Raw genomic sequence first — 25,336 nt, 5'->3', positions numbered from 1 at the left:
GCAAAGTCTGTTGAATTCTTTTTATAATTTTATGATAAAGCTGGACTTAAGCATCAATTTTGGTAAATCCCATGTAATGGTAGTAGGGCCTAAAACAAAGGCCAAAAAACAAGCCATGACCTTACACTGCAATGGTCACAAATTATCTAGAGTCCCCAGATTCCCTTATCTGGGTGTAGTGTTTGACGATCGCTCTACATGGCTTCCCCAAATGCTGGAGAAAAAAAAGGTCTTAACACGATCCATATCTGCAGTTTTCGGCTTTTCACGTAAAATCGGGGTGAAGCCTATAGAGGCCGTTTTAAAAGTGTACGCTGCTAAATGCATAGCTATTGTTATGTATGGCGCAGACCTGTGGGGTTTTAGGCCTGTTAAACTTCTTCAAGTGATCGAAGATAACTTTTTAAAATCCATTCTTTCCTTACCAAAATCCACGGCAAGCTTTATTGTACATCAGGAATGTGGGGTGGATTATCTGGAGGACCGGGTCGCTATGGCTCCCCTCCTGAAATGGATATCTGTGTGGCTCAACCCAGAGCTTGAAGTTAATCATGAAATCCTGAAGGACTGCCTTAAACTAGATCACTGGAACAAGATCCCCTGGCTGAATTATGTTGAGCAGTTGTGTGCTAAGCTAGGAAGGCCTGAATTGTTCCATAACCCCTCTGCCCTCGTGAAGGCAGACTTGAAGTGGACAAAGAACACTTTTTTGTTGTACAGTGGAATGGACAGGGAAAACAGGGAGTTGATAAAACCTTCGGTTAGGTCGCATCAATTGATTGTTTCTTCAGACCATGATCCGGAGCTTTATTTGAAGGTCGTAAACAACCCAAACCATAGGTACCTTCTCACCAAGTTCCGCCTGAATAAAGTTCACTTGTTCATTTCTGGTCGTCCTGGTTGGACCAGGGACTCGGAACTGAATATATGTACTTGTGATGGACATTCAATTATGGACACTGCCCACTACTTGCTCTTTTGTATCCACTTCAAGTCTATTAGGGAAAAATGTATTATTCCCCTGTTAAAAGGGAGAGGGTTTAGGCAGGTCAAACCAGCGTTATTATACCTTCAGATGCTAAATGATATCTGGGAAATCTATAATGTGGCCAAATTTCTAACTATCGCAGTCAGACTGGGTAAAAAGATTAATTGGGTGTAGAATACCTACCAACAATAATCATGCTTACTGTAAAATTGAATCTAGTCTTTTAAAATTTTGTAATGTTTTTATTTTGATTGATAATTGTAATCTTTTTTAATGATATATTGTGCTTTTTGGACCATTGTTTATGTGTGTCTTGTACTTTTATGGTTTTGAAAATTCGAACCGAATAAAGTATTTCTTGATGATGATGACATTAATTGTGAATTGCCTCGCAGATTCTAGTGATGGATGTGTTCTAAGAATTCAGTGATGCAGCCTTTTCTTATTTTTGTTTTTGTTTTAGTCTGTTTTTATTGCTTTGAAACAAACAACAAAACATATAGTGATTGGCAACAGCGTCATACATAATGTAATGTCAATTATACAACAGGTAGAATCAGAAAGTGAAACCAACCATGCGTCCAGTGACGCAGTATGAAAAGTATACACTGAACCAAGGCTTCAAGCCAGTCAGCACACCGAGGAGTGGCATTACACACTTGGTCAGATCCATCTCCAGAGGAAGTGTCATTATCAGACTTGAAACATACCTAGCAACTGTGCTCAGAGTATTCTGGCCTCAGCCGTCCCCCTCATCCGTGCATGGTTGTCTCATATGTTGTTCCACTGCCGCCCCCCATTCCAACAAGTCACAAAGCCAATGTGTTAACAATGGGACCCTCGTACCCATTCAAACAATGCCCATGTTCCTCTTTGCCATGCAACAAGGTCAACTGGGTTAATCTATAGGGGACTCTGCGTCCCCTGGGGCGCACCACCACCCCCAGAAGACAAACGAGTGGAGTCAATGGAACACGTCCTGGTGACCGACTCAACACTCGGCACAACCTGTCCCCAATAAGCCCGAACCTGCACACACTCCCTCTCCAAATGTAGGAAGGTGGCTTAAACCTCCCCACAGTGCTCACATGTGGCCCCCATGGTAGGGTCTGTTCTGTTGGGGCCATGCGGAGTAACATATGTACGGTGAAGAAAATTAAAGTGCAAAAGTTTAAACCTGTTATTAGAGGATACAGTTTGGACAAGGCTCAAGGCACTCACCCAGTCCGGGTCCGAGATGGGTGTACCTAAATCCTTTTCCCAAGCTCCCCGTGCAGGAAATTGACGTAGGTTGCATATCAGACCCAAGGGATCTGTAAAAATGGGTAATTAAGGGGCGTCCTTCTCCCCATCCAATAAGACCATGCAGGCCCACAGAGGGCCTGGGCTCCGCAGGAAAATCTGCCCAGAGCTCCCTCGCACCACTTTCCAATTTTGCAGGGTGTAAAAAATTACCCTGTCCTATCCCAAAAGTGTCTTGTGCATCTTGTAAAAAGATGAAGTTATTTCCCGGGTAAACATCCCCCTTTTCCATACGTAACCACCCTGCTGCTGCTCCATAGACAAGATTGGGTCAATATTCTGAAAGGGCGCCAAGTGGTGCAGCCTTTTCTGGTCCTTCCTCTACATAATATGGACGTGGGTGCATTTGCTTACAGATGGAACCTTAAATGGTGTAACTTAATAAGGGCTATATGTGCAAATTGAAAAGCAATCGCATGGGGGTGATCCTTGCAATGCTGGAGCAGACCGAACCACCTTTGACTTGGCAGGATTTGATTTGAGAGAAAAGATTAAATTTCTGCCAGTGCAGGTTTGGTTATCCATGATGATTCTCGCACAGTTTCAAAAGTGTTTAGTTTTCTAATGTGTGGTGGCGAACTGACCTATGAGAATTAGGCTGTCGGCTGGTCTTTTTCCACAGTATTGAGACATTCTTGGGTTATCTGGACATAGCAGTAATACTGTCATAAAGTTCCCAAATGAAGTTTTGAATATTGGACTACATTGTTTACTGCTGATACTATTGGTGTTGTAAGTCTTCTGGAGAGGCAATGATTTTAGTGGCAGAAATTGGTTAATTAATGCCATCAAAAGTCCTATTCAAGTTGCTGGTGTGACTTTTTCTATCTTGCTCTTTTACATTGCATTCAATTTCTCTTTCCATCTTTTCTCAGAGTATCTGTCTTCATCTGTTTATCTGAGTATAGGTTTTACCTCTTTTCTCTGTTGGTAATTGTCTCTTATTGCTTTGTCTAACACTGATATGTTGTATTATTGAAGTACAGCACGCCAAATAGGTGCCTTTAGGTACCATGAATACTGTTAACATCACATAAGATTTTTCCTTGCAGCTTATATTCCACATAACTTTTACGCCTCTTTCAGAACTTGTGACACACAAATGTCAAATCATTTAGCATGGATACCATTTCTGGCAAATGCTAAGCTTATTTCAGTATGCAGTTTATACCTTAAGATTAAATGCTGTATATCCTCATGAGTTTAATATCCGCTTCTCTTTTGTTTTGCTTTTTGTAGGTCCCTGAAATGTCTACAGAGGAGAAAATAGGGTCCTCCCCTACTTCATCAACTTCTTTTGAGATGGTAGATGCTGTCAGTGAATACGAGCCAGTGTCCCATCACTGGTTTTTCAACAAGCCTGCTGAAGTCAAGGCTTGCTGGACCCCGCTGAGCAAGGAAGATTCTCAGAAATTAGAAGAGGCGTACACCCGTGGTATGTACTGATAGTTTCTTCTGATATGGTAGCGCAGTTTATCTTGCTCTGTAGTGTCCTCTACTTTCACAACAACCTGTTGTAAAAATTAACGTCATTGCCCAGTGTCAACTGTGAACTGCTTTAGCTAACCCTATATCACAAATAAAGACCACTTCTAGAAATTAACCAAGTCAATGTGGATTGCCAAGCAGTACTGTGGGCATCTCACAAAAAGTGATGGACTGGCATCACACACCACCAGGTGTCATGCTTCATCATCTGCCAGTCCTCGCCCTCCAGAAACCCCGTTTGGTGGAGGACGGGCATGCACCTGACGACAGGGATGCACTTTCTAAAGTGAGTGGGGGCCCTAAGGGAGTAGTGCGTTAAAAAGCCATCAAGAGTTCCCCAATGAAACTTTATTTAGTTAGGGAGCCATGTGGGATTTAAAAACAGAAGTGCGGTGAATAAGAAAGCAATTATCCAATCACCGCTGTGTGAGTTTTTTTAAAAAAAGGTCAACATGTTTCAGCCATACTGTCCCAAAGCTACATGGCTTTCATCAGGACCGGGATGGGGGCTCCAATCTTACCATGCTGTATAGATAATGCCACTCTGTGGATATGACCTATAGTCCTTATCCACTCAAAAGGTCCATTGACCCTTTAGTAGGGAGCAACTAGCCCCATGGGAGGCGAGGGTTGGGGGTACCCCGTGATCACACTCGTGCGTGTGGAGCGATTCTCCGTGAGATCACCTAGGTCGTACCTCTCTCTATTCCTCCTCCTCACAGCAGTGGTTGACTTAGGGGGATTCACCCCACAAAAACAAAAATTATGTTGACAAGAAAGCTAAAATAAGTCACTACAAAAAAGGAAATTTCATGCTATGCACGTAAAAATGAAGTATGTACATATATGAGATTATTAGTATGTTAATGTTTTGTATTTTAATTATGCACTTTACGCACTTTATATTCTTAGCCATTGAAAAGTAACAGATATGTGTGTTGATAGGTACACTCAAATATGGCCGCCCCGTTTCTTTGCGTGTATTGTCCATTTTCTATGTTGATGCAAACACTAGAGACTGGCAGGCTTTAAAATGGCTTTGTAATTTGAACACTGACTGACACTGACAAAGCTTTTCATAGCGAAACGCGTCTGTCTGGGGTGAGGGGGGTTTGCAGAATACAAATCTTTACACCGGATTTCCAGCATGCTTGCCGTTTTTCTGACGAAGGAAAGTCAGATTGTGTCCGAGTTTACTAGAGTTTTCACCAGCACTGGCTTGAAGCACCCGGGTGAAAGAGGAGCGACGGCGGTGAGAAACCTGTGCTCTAATCAATTTTGGCCATCAGCCCCGAGGCACTGCGAGCGGAACGAAATGGAAGCGCGGGAACCTGAAGCAAAATAATCCCAAGCGCATCAGTTGAATAAACAACAAACGGCTCGGAATACGGAACTGCGGTACGGAAGGTTGCGGGGAAGACGTCGGAGGACATCGACTCGGCACCAACTGGGAACAGTGAGTAGACCAACCGTCCTGTATTAATAGCCAACTAACGCTCAGCCTCTAACCCGTTTGGTACCGAAGGGGAATGCAAACCCCCTCTAAACAGTGACTTTACCGCCCCATTTGACTTTAATCAGTACATACTTTTTTTGAAAAGCTGCAATGCCAGATACAGAGGATATTTCAGGAGAAAGGGAATCAGCAGCAAACATCATGTTCAGGTCAAGCGCAGACAGACCACAAAGGTCTGACAACATCGGAGTGACTCCAGTTGCAAGTAGCAATATAAAAACAATGTTTCAAAAATTGGAGAGACTATTAGAGAGAGAGGTGAGAAAATGGTGGGAAGCCACCTCTCTCCAACGCTATATAGAATGCGACAGAATTCCCAGGGGGCTTTGTATATACACTATTCCATCTTATGAAAATCCGGATCCAAACCTCCTAAAAGATTGGTCAGAATACACAGCTGATTCTGCCAAAGGAATGGTACGGCTATTAATTAAATATGCCTGGAGTGACCGTGACAAGTGTTTGAAAGATATAGCCGAACTGGAAGAAATCATTAAAAAAGAGAAAGACACTAAAATGTGCGATGACCTTAGAGCCACAATGTCAAAAAGAATCAAGGAATATGAGATGGGCATCAGAAAGCGCAAACAGAATAAATTCCAAAGAGATGAGCAGGATTATCTTTCAGGCAGGATACTAACATTTGCTAAGAAATTTGATGTTACGCGAAAGAGATTGGCGCAGGAGAATGGAACAAGAAGCCATGTCGACACAGAAGAATTAGAGGTCGAGCTCTCTGATGGAGAGCAGGTTGTAGCTTCAGTATCCAAAAGCAAAGCGCCTGAAAAACCTTTTTTCGACAAGTACCAGGTCATAAAATAAACTCGTCAGAGACCCCAACAAACAAACCATCTACCTCAGCTAAACCAAAGAGGAAAACGAGGAGGGGCAAGAGGGGCAAGAGGAGGTACACAGATCAGCACCTCACCGAGAGTAACACGGAGCATCACGAACCGTTGGAAACAATAACTAAAGATGACAACAACGTGATAAACCTTTCTAAGAGAACACTAACAGACTCTGAAACACAGGTTCTCAAGAAAGGACTAAGCTTCTGCCCAACTAGTGAATTTGACCTGGTCGAGACAAGAATTGATCTTTTCAGATACATAAGAAAATTAAAATTCAAGAAAATATTTTCATCAAATCCTACAAACGCGGTAATGGGGACGCGTCCGGTTGATACCACGGAATCACTGGAAGAAGTGGATACCAATCGCCTGGCAGAAAGACTGTTAGCTCCAACGCAAAATTCCCAAGAAGGGAGCTTACATGCTGACCAAGCGAATATTGTATCTGTAACAACACATCAAATCAGAGAACCAAGCAATTTGAAAAACAAATCAAGGAAACTGCCAATTTCTGCTCATGATGCAATAGATGTTTTCAATGAGGCGGTACTAATGGACATGGAGATAATGGCAAAAACCAGAATGGATATGAGGACATCAAACATCTCAAGAAAGGAGTAGGAGACAATTAAATCCCTGAAAAATGATCCAACAATTGATATAAAGCCCTCAGACAAGGGTGGAAATATTGTAATCATCAATAAGGAGGACTATGAACAAGAGGCACTAAAACAACTAAAGGACACTAAGTGCTACGTTACCATCAAAAGAGTTGAATATGTGAACAGCATTACAAAATACCATTCTATGCTGGACGAATGGAAGAGTGATGGTATGCTAAGTATGGAAGAACTCACATTTCTCAAATGTGATGCCCCTATTTTACCCACCTTTTACCATCTCCCTAAGATCCACAAAAACGCCAAAAGACCACCAGGGCGTCCAATTGTATCTTCAATTGGAAGTCTTCTAGAAAACACTTCCTGTTTCATTGATTACTTCCTTTCTCCGATTGTTAAAGATTTACCCTCATATGTTAGGGACACTTAAGACTTTCTCCTATTAATGGACAACATCTCTTGGGAACCGGACATGCTTTTAATCATGCTGGACGTAACAAATGTATACACTTGTATAAAACATGAACATGGTCTAGCAGCTACTAAGTGGTTCCTTGATATGAAACCAGAGAAATATCGTACCCATAGTAGCATAATTCTTAGCATGATACGTTTGTTTATACAATAACATGTTTCTTTTTGCAGGACAAATATACAAACAGATTAGGGGTAATTCCATGGGCTCGTGCTTCTCCCCCAGCTACGCAAATCTCTTTGTGGGCCGGTGGGAGAAGCACGAGGCATGGGGAGGAGCTAATGAAGTGTGGAATGACAATTTATTGTTATGGACTAGGTATGTAGATGACCTTTTCATAGTGTGGTGAGGTGATCAATCTTCTGCTGAGACATATATTGTGGCCCTTAATGAAAACCAGTGGAATTTGAAATTTACTAGCACAATAAGTACCACCAGTGTGTTTTATCTTGATTTGGAGGTTTTTCTACATAATGAAAGACTACACACACAGCTTTATAGGAAGCCTACAGCAGGCAATGCCGTACTACATGCGGCGAGTTATCATCCTAGGAGCCTTGTAAAAAATGTTCCATATGGGGAACTCCTACGGCTAAAAAGAAATTGCTCGACTGTTGATGACTTCACAAAAGCAAAAACAGAGGCAGGAAAACGTTTCAAAGATAGGGGCTATTTTGGAGTCGAAATATGTTATTGATCTCAAAACAAGAACACCTTGGGGTCTAAATAATGATGAGGAGATGTGGGTGCACCTGTGAGATCCATGAAAACAGCGAAAGTCAGAACTATAGAACATAGCTCGTGCCAGAAACTGTTATTGAATGTATCCTTGAGAAAACGTGAAAAGGGATAAGACAGGCCCCAAAACAATGTTGCCCAGTAGTATGTTGCAGCTCACTGAAAATAGAAGAAATAGTAAACACAGCCCATACAGGGCAAAAAGATAAAGAAAAAACAGCAGTGGTTGACTTAGGGGGATTCACCCCACAAAAACAAAAATTATGTTGACAAGAAAGCTAAAATAAGTCACTACAAAAAATGAAATTTCATGCTATGCACGTACAAATGAAGTATGTACATATATGAGATTATGAGTATGTTAATGTTTTGTATTTTTATTATGCACTTTACGCACTTTATATTCTTAGCCATTGAAAAGTAACAGATATGTGTGTTGATAGGTACACTCAAATATGGCCGTCCCGTTTCTTTGCGTGTATTGTCTATTTTCTATGTTGATGCAAACACTAGAGACTGGCGGGCTTTAAAATGGCTTTGTAATTTGAACACTAACTGACACTGACGAAGCTTTTCATAGCAAAACGCGTCTGTCTGGGGTGAGGGGGGTTTGCAGAATAAAAATCTTTACACCGGATTTCCAGCGTGCTTGCCGTTTTTCTGACGAAGGAAAGTCAGATTGTGTCCGAATATATATATATATATATATATATATATATATATATATATATATATATATATATATATGATAATGTAAAAATTTAAAAATTATCACTTTAAGATGGCCGCCACAATGACTGAAATTGTATCTGTTGTGCCGTTTTTTATTTCTATTTTTATTACGTGACTCAGGTTGCAATGAAATTTTATTTAACACGTTCTAAACACAATGCAGGTTTACACTGATGAAGGCGGAGACGCCGAAACGCGTTTGCTAAACCTTTGAAACTGCAGAAATGCTATGAATAAAATATGGCATAAAAAAACTACGTAATACGGCTAGAGTGCTCTTTGTTGGGAAAACGATCCGAGGATTGGGATCGAGTGTTGTGGATATCAAAACGCACCCCACCGTGCGGTAAGAGGCACCCGTGGATAAATGGAGCAGCGGTTGGTGGACGAGAGTAAAGGGATATATATATATATATATATATATATATATATATATATATATATATATATATATATATATATATATTGATGTGTGCGCGTACATGTGTGTGTGTGTGTATATATATATATGTGTCTGTGTGTATATATATGTGTCTGTGTGTATATATATATATATATATATATATATATCAGTCCCTGCCACTCTCGCCTGGTGCCCAATCCTGGATAGCGCAGAAGAAGAGAGGAGACCCAAGTGCAGGTGAGCAGTGTATTTTATTTCGTCGGGAAGACGGCACACCTCAGCATGACGTTTCGGCCTTCACAGAGGCCTTGATCACATGATGATATATATATATATAATTTCACCAGACAGGGTCCTTCCGGGATCCCGCTCCCGTAGTCAGGTGGCGCGTTGTCGGCGAACCCTTATGCCGAAAAGTCATTTATAAATCCACAGTATGCTGATAAGCATTGCGCGCACTCGGTGGTACAGATTCAAATTCTTTTATTTCTCAAAAAACGTTACGCGTTTCGACACTAAGTGTGTCTTGCTCACACGTGTGAGCAAGACACACTTAGTGTCGAAACGCGTAACGTTTTTTGAGAAATTAAAGAATTTGAATCTGTACCACCGAGTGCGCGCAATGCTTATCAGCATACTGTGGATTTATATATATATATATATATATATATATATATATATATATATATATATATATATCAAACACTCCGTAGGTGAGCAGCAGCAAAGTCCTCGCCACTTCCCCAGTATACACGGTCCAAAAAAGGTTGGTGCAAATTATTTTATTGTGCAGTTTTGCCGCCATAACGTTCATATATATATATATTCACTGAACAAAGGTTACAGGGATGTTATAGTTGAGCTCCTATTTCACTCGTGCAAAATCATAGAAATTCACCAATTATAATTATGTGAGCGAACTATAACTTATGCCCCCGCAATACACTGCTTATGACCACACATATTACATCACTCATGAAATGGTCATTGACATCACTGATGACATCATCAGGTGAGTGTAAGTGTTTTCTAGAGTTTATGGGTATTAAACATATATACTAACCTACAAAAGTTATTTTAGTATACTAGGTGCACTACTACTTAGTGATACTACTTCTAATGTATATTATGTGAGTGGTTGAGTGAGTGTATGTATCATTGTGAGTATGGGTGTGTAAGTGGCCGTATATGGGTGTATAAGTGGGTGTGTGAGTGGCTGTGTGGGTGAGTGACATGCTATGTGAGTAGCGGTATTGGTGAGTAAGTCGTTGTGTCAGTGGCTGTATGAGTGAGTGGCGGTTTGAGTGGTTCTATGGGTGTTTAACTGGGTGTGTAGTGACTGTATGGGTGAGTGGGTGGGTGTCCAAACAGCTGTATGAGTGAGTGACTCGGTGTGTAAGTGGCTGTGTGAGTGAGTGGCTGTTTGTGTGGGTGTTTGGTTAAGTACATTGGGGTGTGAGTGGCTGTATTGGAAAGTGTGTCCAAATGGCTGTATTGCAAAGGTATCCAAACTGGGGAGAGGCCCCCCTGAGGGGGCCTTGAGTGATCTCAAGGGGGGCACCAGCATCCTGCTTTGTTTTAACTGTTAAAAACAGTACGGCAGTAAGCCACTTTGTAATGGGCCATCACTAACCCCTCTTGTCATGTATATTCTCACTGGGAGTATGTGCAAAAAGGGGTAACAGAACTTAACTCTAATGTGTAAATATCTTTAGACATATTTAAACATTGGCAATTTAGCAGCATAAGAAAGGGGCCTGGGGATTTTTGTTTACGGGGGCTCAGCATTAAGAAGTTTGAAGACCACTGCGAGTACTTGTATGGATGTGTGAATGGGTATGTAAGTGGTTGTGTGGGTGTGTGAGTGAGTGTTTATATATGTGTGTGGCTGTGTTGAGAGGCTGTATGGGTGAGTGGCTGTATGAGTGAGTGGGTGTGTGACTGTCTCTATGGAATAAGTGGGTACATGAGTACTGGTATGGGTATGTGAGTGGCTGTGTCAGTGGCCGTACAAAAGGTTCTCTGGGGGCGTGAGTGGGTGGGCGAGTGGTTCTGTGGATGATGGCATCACTGATGTCATCAATGATGTCACTGGCCATGTCATGAATGATGTAATGTGAGCTCATAAGCAGTGCATTCCGGGGGCTTAAGTTATAGTTAGCTCAGGTAACTATAACTGCTGATTTTCACTGGTTTTGTACGAGCGAAATTTCAGCTTAAATATAACGTCCCTGTAGCCTTTTGTTTTTTTCTGTGAATATCTAAGGTTTTTCAAATTCTGTTTCCATACTATAACGTTACTCTAACCTTTGTTTTTTAAGTGAATTACTATGGTTTTTTTTAACTAGTCCTCATGTTTGCAGAGTGGTGGAGAAAAGGGGCGGTACCTCCGACCAACTTTCAGGAATCCCCTGTAAGGGATTTACTAGAGGTAACCGGAGGGCTTCTTGGTCCCCAGAGTCCCTCAGCAGCCAAGGGGACTTCATCCTCCAAGCAGTAGTGCACCAGGAGGCAAGTTAACAGAGTGGTGGAGAAAGGGGGCATGGCCTCCGAAGTCCTTACAGCAGTCGTGCTTTGTGGGACTTACTGGAGGTAACAGGAGGAGTAGTTGGCTCCCAAGGATCTTTTGGAGCCCAGGATATTACATCCCCCAACCCACAGTGCACCAGGAGGTGCGTTTGCAGAGTGGTGGAGAAAGGAGGTGTGGCCTCCGAAGCCTTTTCAGCAATCAGCCTGTGTGGGACTTATTGGAGGTAACTGGAGGGCTTGTAGGTCCCCAAGGACCCTTGGCATCCAAGGTGACTTCAACCCCCAACCAGCAGTCCACCAGGAGGCGCGTTTGCAGAGTGGTGGAGAAAGCGGGCGGGCCTACATTGTCTTGCCGGTCTTTTTATTTTATTTGTATTCTTTTTCTTATTTGGGGAGGAGGGCGGCATGGTCCCCCCTTCCCTGGCCATTACCTTTGCCAGTCCTATTTAGAAGAAGGTAGGGGGCCTCATGGCTTCCCCCCTCCACGTGCAAATTTTGGCCCCGGAGACTCAATACCCCAGGGCCCAGCCATTAAATTTTTGTTTTATTAAGTTAAAGTAGGGGGGCTGAGATGCCCCCCTCCAGGGCCAATTTCAGCCCCTGGGGGTGCCATCCCGTGCTAACATGCTGCTCCCTGTGTGTAAAAGCAATTGTTCTCCAATTTGAGAAAGCAAGAGTTTTGCTCTTGCTAAGTCATAGCAAACAGCTAATTCCCAGCAGTGGGAACCCCGGGACATATCAGGAGCCACCCCTGGAGTTGGGAGGGGGCGCGTGCCCTTCCATTCTTGATTAAGGGTCTGCCCCGCGGAGGTGAAGTGCCCTGGGGGCTGAGAACGGCCCTGGGGGAGGGGGGACGCACCCCTCCTCTCATTTCTTAAAAAACACTTTTGGACCCGGGGAGGTGGTGGTGCCCGGGGGGTCCTTGAGGCCAGCCCATATCAAAAATTAAAAGCCCCTGGGAGGTGGTGGTCACTGTGGGAAGGGGGATCCGTGAGGCCCCCCCATTACCTTAGCCATGGAAAAATAGTAGCACAAATTTAGTAAATAGCCCCAGAGAGATAGCGGTCCCCGGCAATGCTGGGGACTGTGTGGTCCCCCCACATGTTTATTTTAGTTTGCCTCAGGAAGGTGGCAGTCCCTGGAGTGCGGGGGTGCCGCATGGGCACTCCGCGCATATTTTTAAAAACATGCCCTCAGGATTTGGCCCTTCCGTGGGCTTCTTTTAAAGTACTCGGCGGGGGCCCGTACGTCTCTTCTTTTAAATTTTGCAGCGGATCCCCCGCTAATTTAAAGCAAAATAAAAAATGCTTTTAACCCCCCGTGGGGTAATCCTACACTGCCCCATTAAAAAAAAAAAAGTAACTTATTTTTTGGGACTCTGCTTCAAGCCGAGTCCCAAAATGGCTGTCATCACTTCCTGGTTGAAGAATTGGCAGCCAATAAAATTTCAGTAGGATCCGCGAGTCCCCTACAAGGACTGGTGTCCCCAGATATCTATAGTTTTTAAACTTAAATATCTCTGAAACTACTGAACGGAATTACACCAAATCATAAAAGCACTTTTTCTGGACCAACCCCTAGTTTTCTGCCAAATTTAGTCTAATTTGGTTCCGCGGTTCAGGCTGTAGTCATATCCCCATGAACATAACATGGGGAAAACGCGTTTTTGGGATCCCCCTTTTTTTCCTCGGAGCAATGAGGGATTTTTCTCACATGTGTTTTCAAAGGTGATTAAGTAATTAAAGTAAAGACATTGAAGGATTGGGACATCGTGCAGATACAATGCTAAGCATTATGGTAGTAATGGTTTTAAGCTCCTAAAAAACACACTAAGTGGAATCAGTGAAGAGATTTGCACATGTGAAACAATACATTTTGAATATATTGACGATCACGTTGAATTCTAAAAATGTGCACTGTTTAATGCGTGAAGTCATGGTGAATATTTGAATGACTAGCATACTGCCACTTTAAAACTCTGTTTGAAATGCTCATACTCTATAGCCTTTCATCACTGTCTTTGAAACTGAGCTTAAACGATATCAGGTGGCTGCTCACTCTTACCTGTTGCATATGGCTAAGACTCTCAGAGTCGAAACGGGTAATGCTGTAAGACTTGTTAAGATTAAAGGATTTTCCACTCAAGCACATCTGGTGGGGCTGTTTTCATGTCACTGGAGGAGTACATGCTTTCGTTTGGAATATATATGTTTGTATATATTTGAGTGTGCATATGTGTGTATATGTGTATGTGTGTATGTATAAATTGTATGTATATGTGTGTGTGTGTATATATATGTGTGTGTGTATGTATATATGCGTGTGTGTATGTGTGTGTATATATATATATATATATATATATATCTTTGCTTCCTTATGTCGCCAGGTCGCGCACTCAGACACGGGTGCTGCTGTGCGGGGGGCGGCACCCCGCTTTTATCAAAGCTCACTCCTCCTCACCTTCGAAGAAGACACAGCACTCGCGGGAGGAGGGTTCAGATTCTTTATTACAACCCTCAGAGAACCAGACGCGTTTCGGCTACCGCCTTTGTCTATGGTACAGTTGCGCGCCATTTTTTGTTTTTTAAATACCCATCACGTGCATGTCTTAGAGGTAAACAAAGGACAATTCTATGGTCGCCATCTTATGATGGTTTGTGTAACATTTGTATAACATTGCGGTTCACGCCCTGAATGGGCTGTCATATTGCGCTTATAGTAGTGACACAGCATATACTTTGTATTTGCACTTTTGAAATACAAGAGCGTAGTAAATGTTCTTATTATATGATGTACATGAATTCATCACATATTGTCCATTTTACGCGTTGTGCCCACATTATCAGCCACTACATAATGCATTCAAATCATATTGCCCTGGATGGGCTATTTGCAATTGTTATACACAGTTGATATACCCAAGTTTAACATATAGCCCTGTATGGGCTTGCCTTACATAATTACCTCCCTTAGACATTCCCTTTTTCCTACTCACCCACTGTGCAAACCTAAATTAACTCTACAACATATCTCATATTAAAATATCTTTAAAACACAAGGTCAGCTAACTTTCTGGATCTTTTTAATGGAGCAGGGAGCCCCCTACCCCAAGTGTACTGTCATTTCTTCGTGGCTATTCAGGCCCCCAGGTACCTTCGTTCCAATATCTATTATATGTCTGGATTCCAGCCTTCTCAATTTTTGTAATCTATCCCCACCTCTGGGGCTTGCCTGTACATGGTCTAACCCAAAGTAGGATATAAGGTCACTATTGCTCTTATGATACTGTTTGAAGTGCCTTGCTACTGGGTAGGCAGGATCACAATTTGTAATGGCCCTGAGATGTTCTAAGATACGCATTTTCATGGGGTTTACAGTGCTGCCGATGTATCGTAGTCCACATGGACAAGTGAGGCAGTATACTGTGAAGGGGGTCGAGCATGTTAGAAATACCCTTATTTTTCGCATTTTTCCCCTGACATCATAAGATATTACTTTTTTGCTATGTTTGCACGCCTTGCACCTGCCACATGGGTAGAATCCTGGTTTGTGTTCCCCAAAAGGTCGGTCTACTGGTCGTGCCATATAGCTCTTTGTCAGTGTATTTCGTAATGCTCTAGCCCTTCTATAAGTTATCATCGGTTGGTTTGGCATATCCATCCCAATAACTGGATCTGTAGTTAGAAGTTTCCAGTTTTTTCTCAGGATTTGTCACAGTAGAAATGAGTGAGGATCGAATAAACTTTCTTGATTTAGAGATAAGAATTGAACAGGAAAGAATACACACACAGCTATTCAGAAAACCCACAGCAGGAAACTCTATACTACATTCTAGCAGTAGCCATCCCCCTAAGTTAATCCATAGCATTCCCTATGGGGAACTACTCCGAATTAAAAGGAATTGTACATCGGAGGAAGATTACACCAGGAATGCAAATGCGAGTATAGAGAGATTTAAGGTGCGAGGCTACAATATCAGATGTCTGGAAGAGGCCCAGAAAAAAGTCAATGCTATGCCACGAACAGAGATGTTAAAAGAAAAAGTAAAAGATACTATAAATGAGGGAAAGTTTAGATTCATCACCACCTTTTCGGAGGGGGCAGGTGGGCTAAGACAAATCCTGAGAAAAAACTGGAAACTTCTACCTTATATGCTACTTTGGGTTAGACCATGTACAGGCAAGCCCCAGAGGTGGGGATAGATTACAAAAATTGAGAAGGCTGGAATCCAGACATATAATAGATATTGGAACGAAGGTACCTGGGGGCCTGAATAGCCACGAAGAAATGACAGTACACTTGGGGTAGGGGGCTCTCTGCTCCATTAAAAAGATCCAGAAAGTTAGCTGACCTCGTGTTTTAGGTTTAAAGTATTTTATTCATGACAACATGTAAGGACAAACAAACATTTCAAGAGAATGTATCAGGGCGGAAAGCAAGTGTCCAAAAGTACCGTTAATGATTAGCCATCCGTTAAATCCGCCTGCGCTATGATAGAAGGCTCCAGTCGCCTCAACATGTTATGACATTGCCCATGAAACCCCCCCACCCAACATGCCCCCCAACACCCGAACTCCCATCCCCCCCTCCCAATCCCACCCCCGTCCAGTGCACAGTCCCCGAGCTCAACATACATCAGCGCTACAATACGAAGGAGAGAAACTCACAGGAAGATTAAGGGGCAGACTCCACCTGGGCTGGAAGCCTCAAAAGGCGGAGATATTTGGGACAGGTAAGTTCCTTAAATTCAGTAAGCAATAGGGAGTGAAATGGCTGCCAGAGCTCCCTAAACTGGTCCACATCACCCGCCACCGTGAGGGACAGCTTCTCCATACCCAACACATGCCACAACCTGTGGAGCCAGCCAGTGATAGACGGGACTGTAGCAGTGTGCCAATGAATCAGAATGTTCTGAACCGCGGAGCCCAGAGCTATAGCTATTTGTCTTCCTCTGCGGGAACGAAGGGGATACATCAGATCATTCGGAAGTCCCAGCAGGGTATAGGCAGGGAAACGTGGCAGTTCAATTTCAAAAGCAGAATCAATTTCATCCAACACTTCCTTCCAGTAAAGTTCTAGGAGCGGGCAATCCCACAGTACATGCGTAAGAGTACCCTTATGTCCACACCCCCGCCAACACGCATCCGCTTTACTACGGTCAAACTCATGCACTCGTTCCGGTGTGTAATACCAATAGGTAGAGATTTTAGTCAAGGTATCAGTGAGTCCCATGTGGTAGGCTGAGTGCCGCGCTCTATAGGCTATGTGTTCCCATTCCTTAGGGCTCAGCGTCCTCCCTAGCTCCCTCTCCCAACGCTCTCTCCCAGGGTGATAAAAGTGTGTTGCCGGGGGCTGCAGCAGCTTGTACAAGTCAGTAATCAGTTTGGAGTCCGAAGTCCGTGTCATGAACCAGTGCTCATAAGGGAAAAAAGGCCGATCGGCCGTCTCTCGTACTTGCGGGTGGAGGGCCCAGTGGCGGGCCTGCATGTAATGAAGTCGCTCCGTTTCTGGAAGTGAGAACTCCTGGCGAAGTTGGGGAAAAGGAACCACCCTGTCTGGGCCATAAAGATGACACAAGGCTCTGCACCCCGCCTGTTGCCACCTCGCAAACGCTCCTCTTTCCATCCCCGGGGTAAAGTCTGGATTGTCCACCAGCGGAGTAAGCGGTGACGGGAACGTTGTGAGGTCACGTAGAACGCTCGTAGCATCCCACACCCTCAGTGGCACCCTCGTAACAAAAGAGGCATAGAGATTTTTGGGCCGATGTGGGCGACGCAGGAAGGGGATTTCCTGCAGCGGTCTCCCAGCCACCGCCTGATCCTGGAAGAGCCAATGCTTATCAGACTCCCACCTACTCCATTCCACCAGGAAACGCAGCTGTGCTGCCTGGAAGTATTTGCGGAAGTCTGGGATACCCAGTCCACCCGCTTCCGGGGCCAGCAGCGAGAGGGCCCTACGCAATCTAGGCTTCTTCCCCTGCCAGACAAACCGAGAAACGTCGGCCTGTAATTGCGAGATCCATCCTCCGGGCGGTTGGAGCGGCAAGGCCCGAAAGAGGTATAACACCTGAGGTAGAATCGTCATTTTAACAGCAGCTATCCTGCCAAGCCAGGAAAAAGCGCCTCGATTCCATCGGCCCAGTTCCTCCTTGATCTTGGCCCCCAGGGCTCGATAGTTTGTCGACACCATCGCCGCCACGGTAGGTGCAATCTGGATGCCCAAATAGGGCACTGCTTCCGAGGACCATAACATGGGAAACCGCTGCTGCAAACAGGCCCTAGTGACCGGGTCAAGGGAGATATCCAGCGCTACCGATTTACCCATGTTCATTCGAAATCCAGACACCGCGCCAAAAGAGGATAGTTCCTCCATGCATGCCGGGAGAGCCACGGCGGGCTTGTCAATAGACAATATAACATCATCAGCGTAAAGGCTAACAGCGTGTGTGAAGGCCCCCATCCGGATGCCGGTCACTCGCGGGTTGTCTCGCACCCGCTGGGCAAAAGGCTCCATGTAGAGCGCGAAAAGCAAAGGTGAAAGCGGGCAACCTTGCCTGGTGCCCCGTTCAATGTCGAAGGAGGCAGAAGCGTGCCCATTAACGCGGACCATCGCCGAAGGACGAACGTAGCAATTAAGGATCATGGTGCGGAATTTCTCACCTATACCCGCTTTCATGAGCACCCGCTCCAGGTAAGGCCAGTGGACTCGGTCAAACGCTTTCTCTGCGTCCACCGCCAACATCATTCGCTCCCCCGGAACCCGAGAGGCCTTCTCCAGCAAATGAACAATTCGTTTCGTATTGTCCACTGTCTGCCGCCCCGGGACAAAACCCGCCTGGTCAGGATCGATAAGGCCGGGCAGATGGAGAGCTAGTCTAGCAGCAAGTATCCCCGTATACAGTTTTAAATCAATATTCAGAAGGGAGATCGGCCGGTAGGATCCACATTGCCTCGGGTCCTTACCTGGCTTAGGGATAACCGAGATCGAGGCCCTGAGCAGATCAGGTGGAATGGCCCCAGCCTCCGCAAAGGAGTTGAAGAGGCGCGTCAGGATGGGTGCCAGCGTCATGCAAAATGTTTTATAATACAGCGCAATGTAGCCGTCCGGGCCCGGTGCCTTTCCGTGTTTGAGTCGGGCAATGGCAGAAACTACTTCTTCGATCCTAATGTCCCTGTCCAGATAGTCCGCCTGCACAGGGTCCAGAGAGGGAAGCGTGATCGAGGCCAGATAAGTGTCCATCGCCTCCTCATCCGGAGGATCCCCGGTATAGAGGTCTTTGTAAAAGCCCCGAAAGACTGCAGCTATCCGCTCGTCTTCAGTTTCCGGCATGCCCATCGGGCCAGAGATCTCCTTGACCAGCTGGCTCTGCCGCGCCACACGGAGCCTATTTGCCAACAACTTGCCACAGCGGTCCCCTCCAGTATAAAAGGCGTGTCGCAACCGCAAAGCGGCATACTCCGCCTGGTCGAGGTCCAGGGCCGCCAGGAGCTTCCTGGCTTCCTTGAGCTGCCGCCAAATTCGGGGGGCCCCGGTTCTGCGATGGATCTGTTCCAGTTCCCTAACACGATCTGTGAGTTCATCTCTCTTGGCCTGCCGCTCCGTATTGTCCGCCGAGGAAATCGCTATAAATTCCCCTCTGATGACTGCCTTCAAAGCCGCCCATTGCGTGGCCCGACTAGTGTCTGTATTATAGTTATGGGATTGAAATTCCCGAATCGACTTTTCAATGCGAGCCACCACTTCTGCCCTATGCAGCAGCGTATCCCGAAGGCGCCACGTCCGTGGGCGGAGCGCCGTCGGGGGCATAGTTAACAGGACCTCGACTGGGGCATGGTCCGAGAGGGAGATCACACCCATTTCAGATCCAGATGCTAACGCTTTCACTTGGGAGGTAACCAACAGGTGATTTAACCGTGCGTATGTTTTGTGGGCATGAGAATAGTACGAGTAGTCCCTATCCGTCGGATGCAAATGTCGCCATATATCAAGTAGGTCCACCTCGTCCAGCTGAGCCTTACGGTCCGCCGAGAGTTCTCCAACCTGAGGGGAGCGTTGCGCCGACCTATCCAGCGCAGAGTCGAAGACAATATTGAAGTCTCCCCCGAGTATGACATGTCTATCCTGGGAAGATGTGACCTCCTCGATCGCCGCCTGAAGAAAGCGGTCCTGACGGTCATTAGGACTATAGAGGGACCCTATCGTGAAGAAGAGACCCCCAATTCGAAATCGATAAGCCAGTAACCTACCCTTTTGTTCAGCAAATTTGTGGAGAACCTCCCCCTGGAAACGCCGCGCCACCAGAATCGCCACCCCAGCTGTTTTAGTGGTGCATGAGGAAAAGAATTGTGAGGGGAACTTGTGTGAGCGGAGTCTATGAGTGTCCTGTGACAGTAGGTGCGTCTCCTGGAGGAGACAGATATCTGCCTGTGTGTTCTCTAAAAGTGAAAGGACGGCCCGCCTCTTCACGGGATTATTCAGACCCCGGACATTCAGGGTCACTACCTTACAAGTGGTTGGAGGCATGAGTGGTGTTGTAGTAGAAAGCAACAAGGACCCACCGCAAAAACAGGAGGACAAGAGCGTCATTCAGCCCGTGGTGCAGCAGAGTACCATGCATAGAATATTGACACAAAAAGCAAACAGTTCCAGGCAAACCATAAAGCAGGCCACCTAACCAGCAGCTCACCGCCCTCAAGAAACTTCCGGTAACCCCTCCCTCCTCTCCCCAACATCCATGCCAAGCAGAGAGGCAGATCGCCCCGTTGAAGCCATAGCCAATCAGAAGCAGATCAAAAAGCACAGACAAAGTCAAAATGACCAGGAACCCCCGTGTGCACTGGACGACCCTCCCTCCCCATCCCAAACCCCCAGACCCCATCTCCCACTCAGTTCCCCAACTCCCCTTGCCCCCCCCAATTGTCCCCCGTCCTCCCCACCCACCCTCTCGCATCCAGCCCCCTCCCGCAACTGGGACCGGATCAACAACTTTAAACACCCCCCTCTCTACCCCCCCAAAAACTTGTAGACCCATTGTCCCAGTCCGGTCCTTATCGGACAAGCCCGCGGAAAGTCAGAAGAAGTGGACGTCCAGCCACCTCGCACCCCCCATTCCCCCCACCCCCCCAGACCCTCAAACCTGCAGCTCCATCACAGCGATGTCGATCTCCCCCCGGAGTTCACTTATGCGGTCAGTGCCACCGCAGTTGCAGTACCAGCTCCAGTTCCATCCTGTACTGCTGCATCCGACTCCGCTCGGGCCATAGGAGAGTCCGGCCGCGACAAGGAAGCAGATGATCGCTGGCCGGGGACTGTCTGCCAACCGTCTCTAGTAATACGGCTCCGGTGCGGTGTGTGAGCTCCGTCCTCAGTGGCTGTGATCCCCAGCACTCCACACGTGTCCTGAAGAGAACGCAACTGGTGCAAGGTTCCGTTCCACCTGAAAATGAGCCGGAAGGGATGTCCCCAGGAATATTGAGTGCCATGTTCCCTGAGAAAGTCAGTCGCAATTTTAAAAGCTTTGCGTTTTTGCAGAGTAGATGCGGCCAGGTCCTGATAGAGAGCTATCCGGTGGCCTCTGAATTCCAGGGAGGGTCTCCTCCGGGCTTCCCTCAGTATCCGCTCCTTCAAGGGATAGTCCGGCAGAAAAGCCAAGATGTCAGGAGGAGGCGCTGAATTTCGGCGTTGCAGACCTACCCTGTGCGCCCTGTCAATCCGAATGGCAAAGTCAGCCGGTTCCCCCAGCACCTCTCTGAACAGCTCCCCGAGGTAGGTCGCCACATCTTCCCCCTCTTCCCGGGACGGCACGCCCCGGACGCGGATGTTGTTTCTCCTGGAGCGATTCTCAAGGTCCTCTGTGTGCGACTGCAGGTCAAGGTGCTGTTCCCGGAGTCGGATGACTTCCTGTTGCAACTGTGTAATTTCTTCGTCCCTAGCGCGGCCCGCTTCTTCCACCATGGACACTCTGTCACCGAGACCGTCCACCTCCCTCCGTATCTCACGGACTTCACCTGCGACCTCCTGCTTAAGCGTCTGAAAGTCGTCCCTCAGTGAGCTGAAGAGGGACTCTAGGAAGGACCTCGTAACCGGGGGTTCTCCTCCACTCGCTCCTTGGGCACCGCTCGAGTGGGGTGGGGATGGGTGACCTCGGTCCTGCCTTGCAGTGCTCCGGTTCAGCATCTCTGGCAGTGTGCGGTCCCCCTTCCGGGTCCCCTTGTTGTTCGACATGTTGGCTCTCGAGGTGCTCTCCTGAAAATCCAACAGCCCAATCCCAGGTGCAACTTCGGAAGCACGCTGCCGGACTCCCACCAGTGGTCCGCTTCCTCGACGATAGACCACCCTCCCGGGCCTCCAGCACCAATCCGCCCGGCTCTGCTCTCCTCTCTCACTGCACAAGCCTCGCGGCCTCGGGCTCGGCGTCACTCACGGCACCGAGGGATCGCCCTGCAAGCCAGGCCACAGCAGACCCTCAGGGGCCACGTGGGGGTTGCAGTAGTGTCCGGGCGGTTCTTCCCATCTCCCACGGTCAGGCCCAGAACGCCACCAGGAATCCCCTTGAGGAAGGGGTCTGTCCCAGTTCTACCCCGGTGGCCAAGTGCAAAGGCGGGCAGAAACACAGAAGCCCAACTCCCGGTCCCCGGTGGCCTCGAGGGGCGATGGCCGCCACAGTCCTCTCCGTTGTTCCCCAGCTGCCTGACTCACCACAGGGTCCCGCTTCCGCCCAGGAGTGCCGCTCCGTGCTCTGCAATGTCTACCGGGGGGCCGGGGGCCACTGCTGTGCAGCGTCTCTGAGGCCCGGAGCGCAGGCCGAAGCCACGGCCTCGCGTAGCAGGAGGCTCCAGGTCCGGCACCTCTCTTTCTGTACCCCTGCTCCAGCCAGTCCACGCCCCGATGGGGTGTCGCAAGACCAGGCAGGTCCGTCCGGGTCCGGTAGGCAGGGCCCACAGTGCTCGTCGACCCGCCCAGGGGCCGTCAAAGTGGTCGAGGCCTATGACCAGGCCCAAGCCCCGGCCTCGCGTGATGTCCGACGCCGGCCTGGCGTCGGAGTCTCTATGGCTCCTGGTCCGGCAGCCCAGGCCCCCGGCCCCTGCTGCAATGAGAGGCCCAAGAAGCCGGTGCAAGCGGGCAGGGTCAGCGACGCTGCAGCAATCACCCGGCCGACGTCTATGGCCGGGCAGGGCCCGTTTCTTTACCAGGCCGTATGCTGGGCCTCGCTCGCTCTCCGCAACGGCGCCCCGTCCGGCGTCCGCCCAGTACCCCAAGGGGGGTCCGGTGATCTCCCAGATGCTCCTCCGGTGCAGCGGGCCCCCGCTCTGTGCAATGCAGCGTCCCGGGGGGAGGATTAGCGCATGTACAGCAGGATTAGGGTCCAGGGATGGCGGAGCTCACCGAGAGTGCGACTACTCAGCCCGCCATCTTGGCCACGCCCCTCTGACCTCGTGTTTTAAAGATATTTTAATATGAGATATGTTGTAGAGTTAATTTAGGTTTGCACAGTGGGTGAGTAGGAAAAAGGGAATGTCTAAGGGAGGTAATTATGTAAGGCAAGCCCATACAGGGCTATATGTTAAACTTGGGTATATCAACTGTGTATAACAATTGCAAATAGCCCATCCAGGGCAATATGATTTGAATGCATTATGTAGTGGCTGATAATGTGGGCACAACGCGTAAAATGGACAATATGTGATGAATTCATGTACATCATATAATAAGAACATTTACTACGCTCTTGTATTTCAAAAGTGCAAAAACAAAGTATATGCTGTGTCACTACTATAAGCGCAATATGACAGCCCATTCAGGGCGTGAACCGCAATGTTATACAAATGTTACACAAACCATCATAAGATGGCGACCATAGAATTGTCCTTTGTTTACCTCTATGACATGCACGTGATGGGTATTTAAAAAACAAACAATGGCGCGCAACTGTACCATAGACAAAGGCGGTAGCCGAAACGCGTCTGGTTCTCTGAGGGTTGTAATAAAGAATCTGAACCCTCCTCCCGCGAGTGCTGTGTCTTCTTCGAAGGTGAGGAGGAGTGAGCTTTGATATATATATATATATATATATATATATATATATATATATATATATATATATATATATATATATATATATATGTATGTTTCCCAAAGCCTCCGAGCTTTAAAAAACGCACTCCGTGGGGAAGTTGTTCACAGTACTTTATTGGCAATACAGTGGCGTCACGGGCCCGCAATTTATGCCCCTGACGCGTTTCGGTGCACACCTGCACCTTATTCCTAGGGAAAGGCAAGTTGTAACATCCGGGCTGGACTGTCGCTTCTTTTACCCTTCTAATGCATGTGTTCTCCAGTGAACAGAATGCTGGTAGCGGCAAAGTGTCAGTATATGCGCGATACACATTATAAACATTCGCAATTATATATTCATTTCCTAGTGCATTCATCACTATATATTTAAATGTCTCGCAACATATCCAGTTGCGAGACATTTCGAGACTGCACATGGGCGCAACAGGGACCTGTTGTCATATATATGCCTAGATAGTGTCCCAATCAGTGTGAGGCCGAGTCCTGTAGGATGTTTGGAGCAGTATGTGTATGACGGGTACACCCCCGTCAAGCAGGCACCCGCTTGAGAGTGCGGCAGGCTGGTGTTGTCAGGAGCAGGAATATATATCTATATATATATATATATATATATATATATATATATATATATATATATATATATATATATATCGTTAAAAAACTGTGGTTTATGTCTGCTTTCCAAAAATGTACACCGTGGAGAACGGATAGTATCTCTTCTATGTTTACTGTGACATAACACGACCCTCTTATGTGACGATTTTTACCCAATCGCTGGCATTATAAAATGGTGTTTCATTCAAATGAACATTGTCATGTGAACAAGGCTCTTGCGAGACGAAACGTCATGAGGCTTTTTCTGCACCTTAATTAAAATTGGAGCACTTCAAATGGTTTGTGTCCGTTGGCTTTTTTCCTGGCTGGAGTTGGTCCAGAGCGTGAGGAAGGTGACGGTGTGTTTGGATATATATATATATATATATATATATATATATATATATATATTGCATACTCGTTATCCTCACAACGACGCGCCCGTAGTCCAGAGCCATCACACCAGAGGAAAAACGGAAGACCCAGATGCAAGTGAGTTACTTTATTTTCTTATATATATATATATATCTCAATGAACAGACGAATTCTCAGCACTTCCGCATCAATGATGGGCATACAGAGAACCATGAACCACAGGAAATCTTTGGCATGTAGATCTCTTTATTTGTTCCTCAGAACGACGTGTTTCGGGCAGCACTTGCCCTTGATCACGTTACAGAGAAAACAGTTCGCCATCTTAATTTACATCTGCTGTGCTTTCACCCCTCGTGGTATATAAACATAGAAAACACACTAGCACTCATACTGATGCACAGTTAGTCTCTTTTTTCTTTCTTCTTATTTTCTTTTCCAGTTTTGTTACAGGATATACATTTCTAATCTAACACACATAATATGCGAAATGTTGTTCAAATGCCATCATATTTCAAGGCTCAGTGCACTTTAAATTAGAAAAATAATATTTTTCCTACCATAAATTAAACACCAAAGCATACATAGAAATTCATCATTCAAGTGATAGTAAAACCCATTATTGCCGTATAATGCTGGTTTAGCACACTTAA

General features: G+C 46.3%; 1 protein-coding gene across 4 annotated transcripts in view; it reads left to right on the top strand.

Moving 5' to 3' along the window:
• DDHD2 (DDHD domain containing 2) overlaps positions 1-25,336 on the top strand; it is an 896,553-nt gene that overhangs the window by 200,670 nt on the left and 670,547 nt on the right. For all 4 annotated transcript variants that reach the window (XM_078666383.1, XM_078666384.1, XM_078666381.1 and 1 more), the window contains exon 2: positions 3,530-3,725. In XM_078666383.1, the coding sequence (XP_078522509.1) occupies positions 3,539-3,725 (187 nt within the window). In that variant the 5' untranslated portion in view covers positions 3,530-3,538. The remainder of the gene's footprint in view (positions 1-3,529; positions 3,726-25,336) is intronic.

The sequence above is a fragment of the Lissotriton helveticus genome, chromosome 11, assembly GCF_964261635.1.
Source record: "Lissotriton helveticus chromosome 11, aLisHel1.1, whole genome shotgun sequence".
NCBI lineage: Eukaryota > Metazoa > Chordata > Amphibia > Caudata > Salamandridae > Lissotriton > Lissotriton helveticus.
The sequence above is the reverse complement of the archived record's forward strand: the minus strand, read 5'-3'. Positions and strand labels throughout refer to the sequence as shown.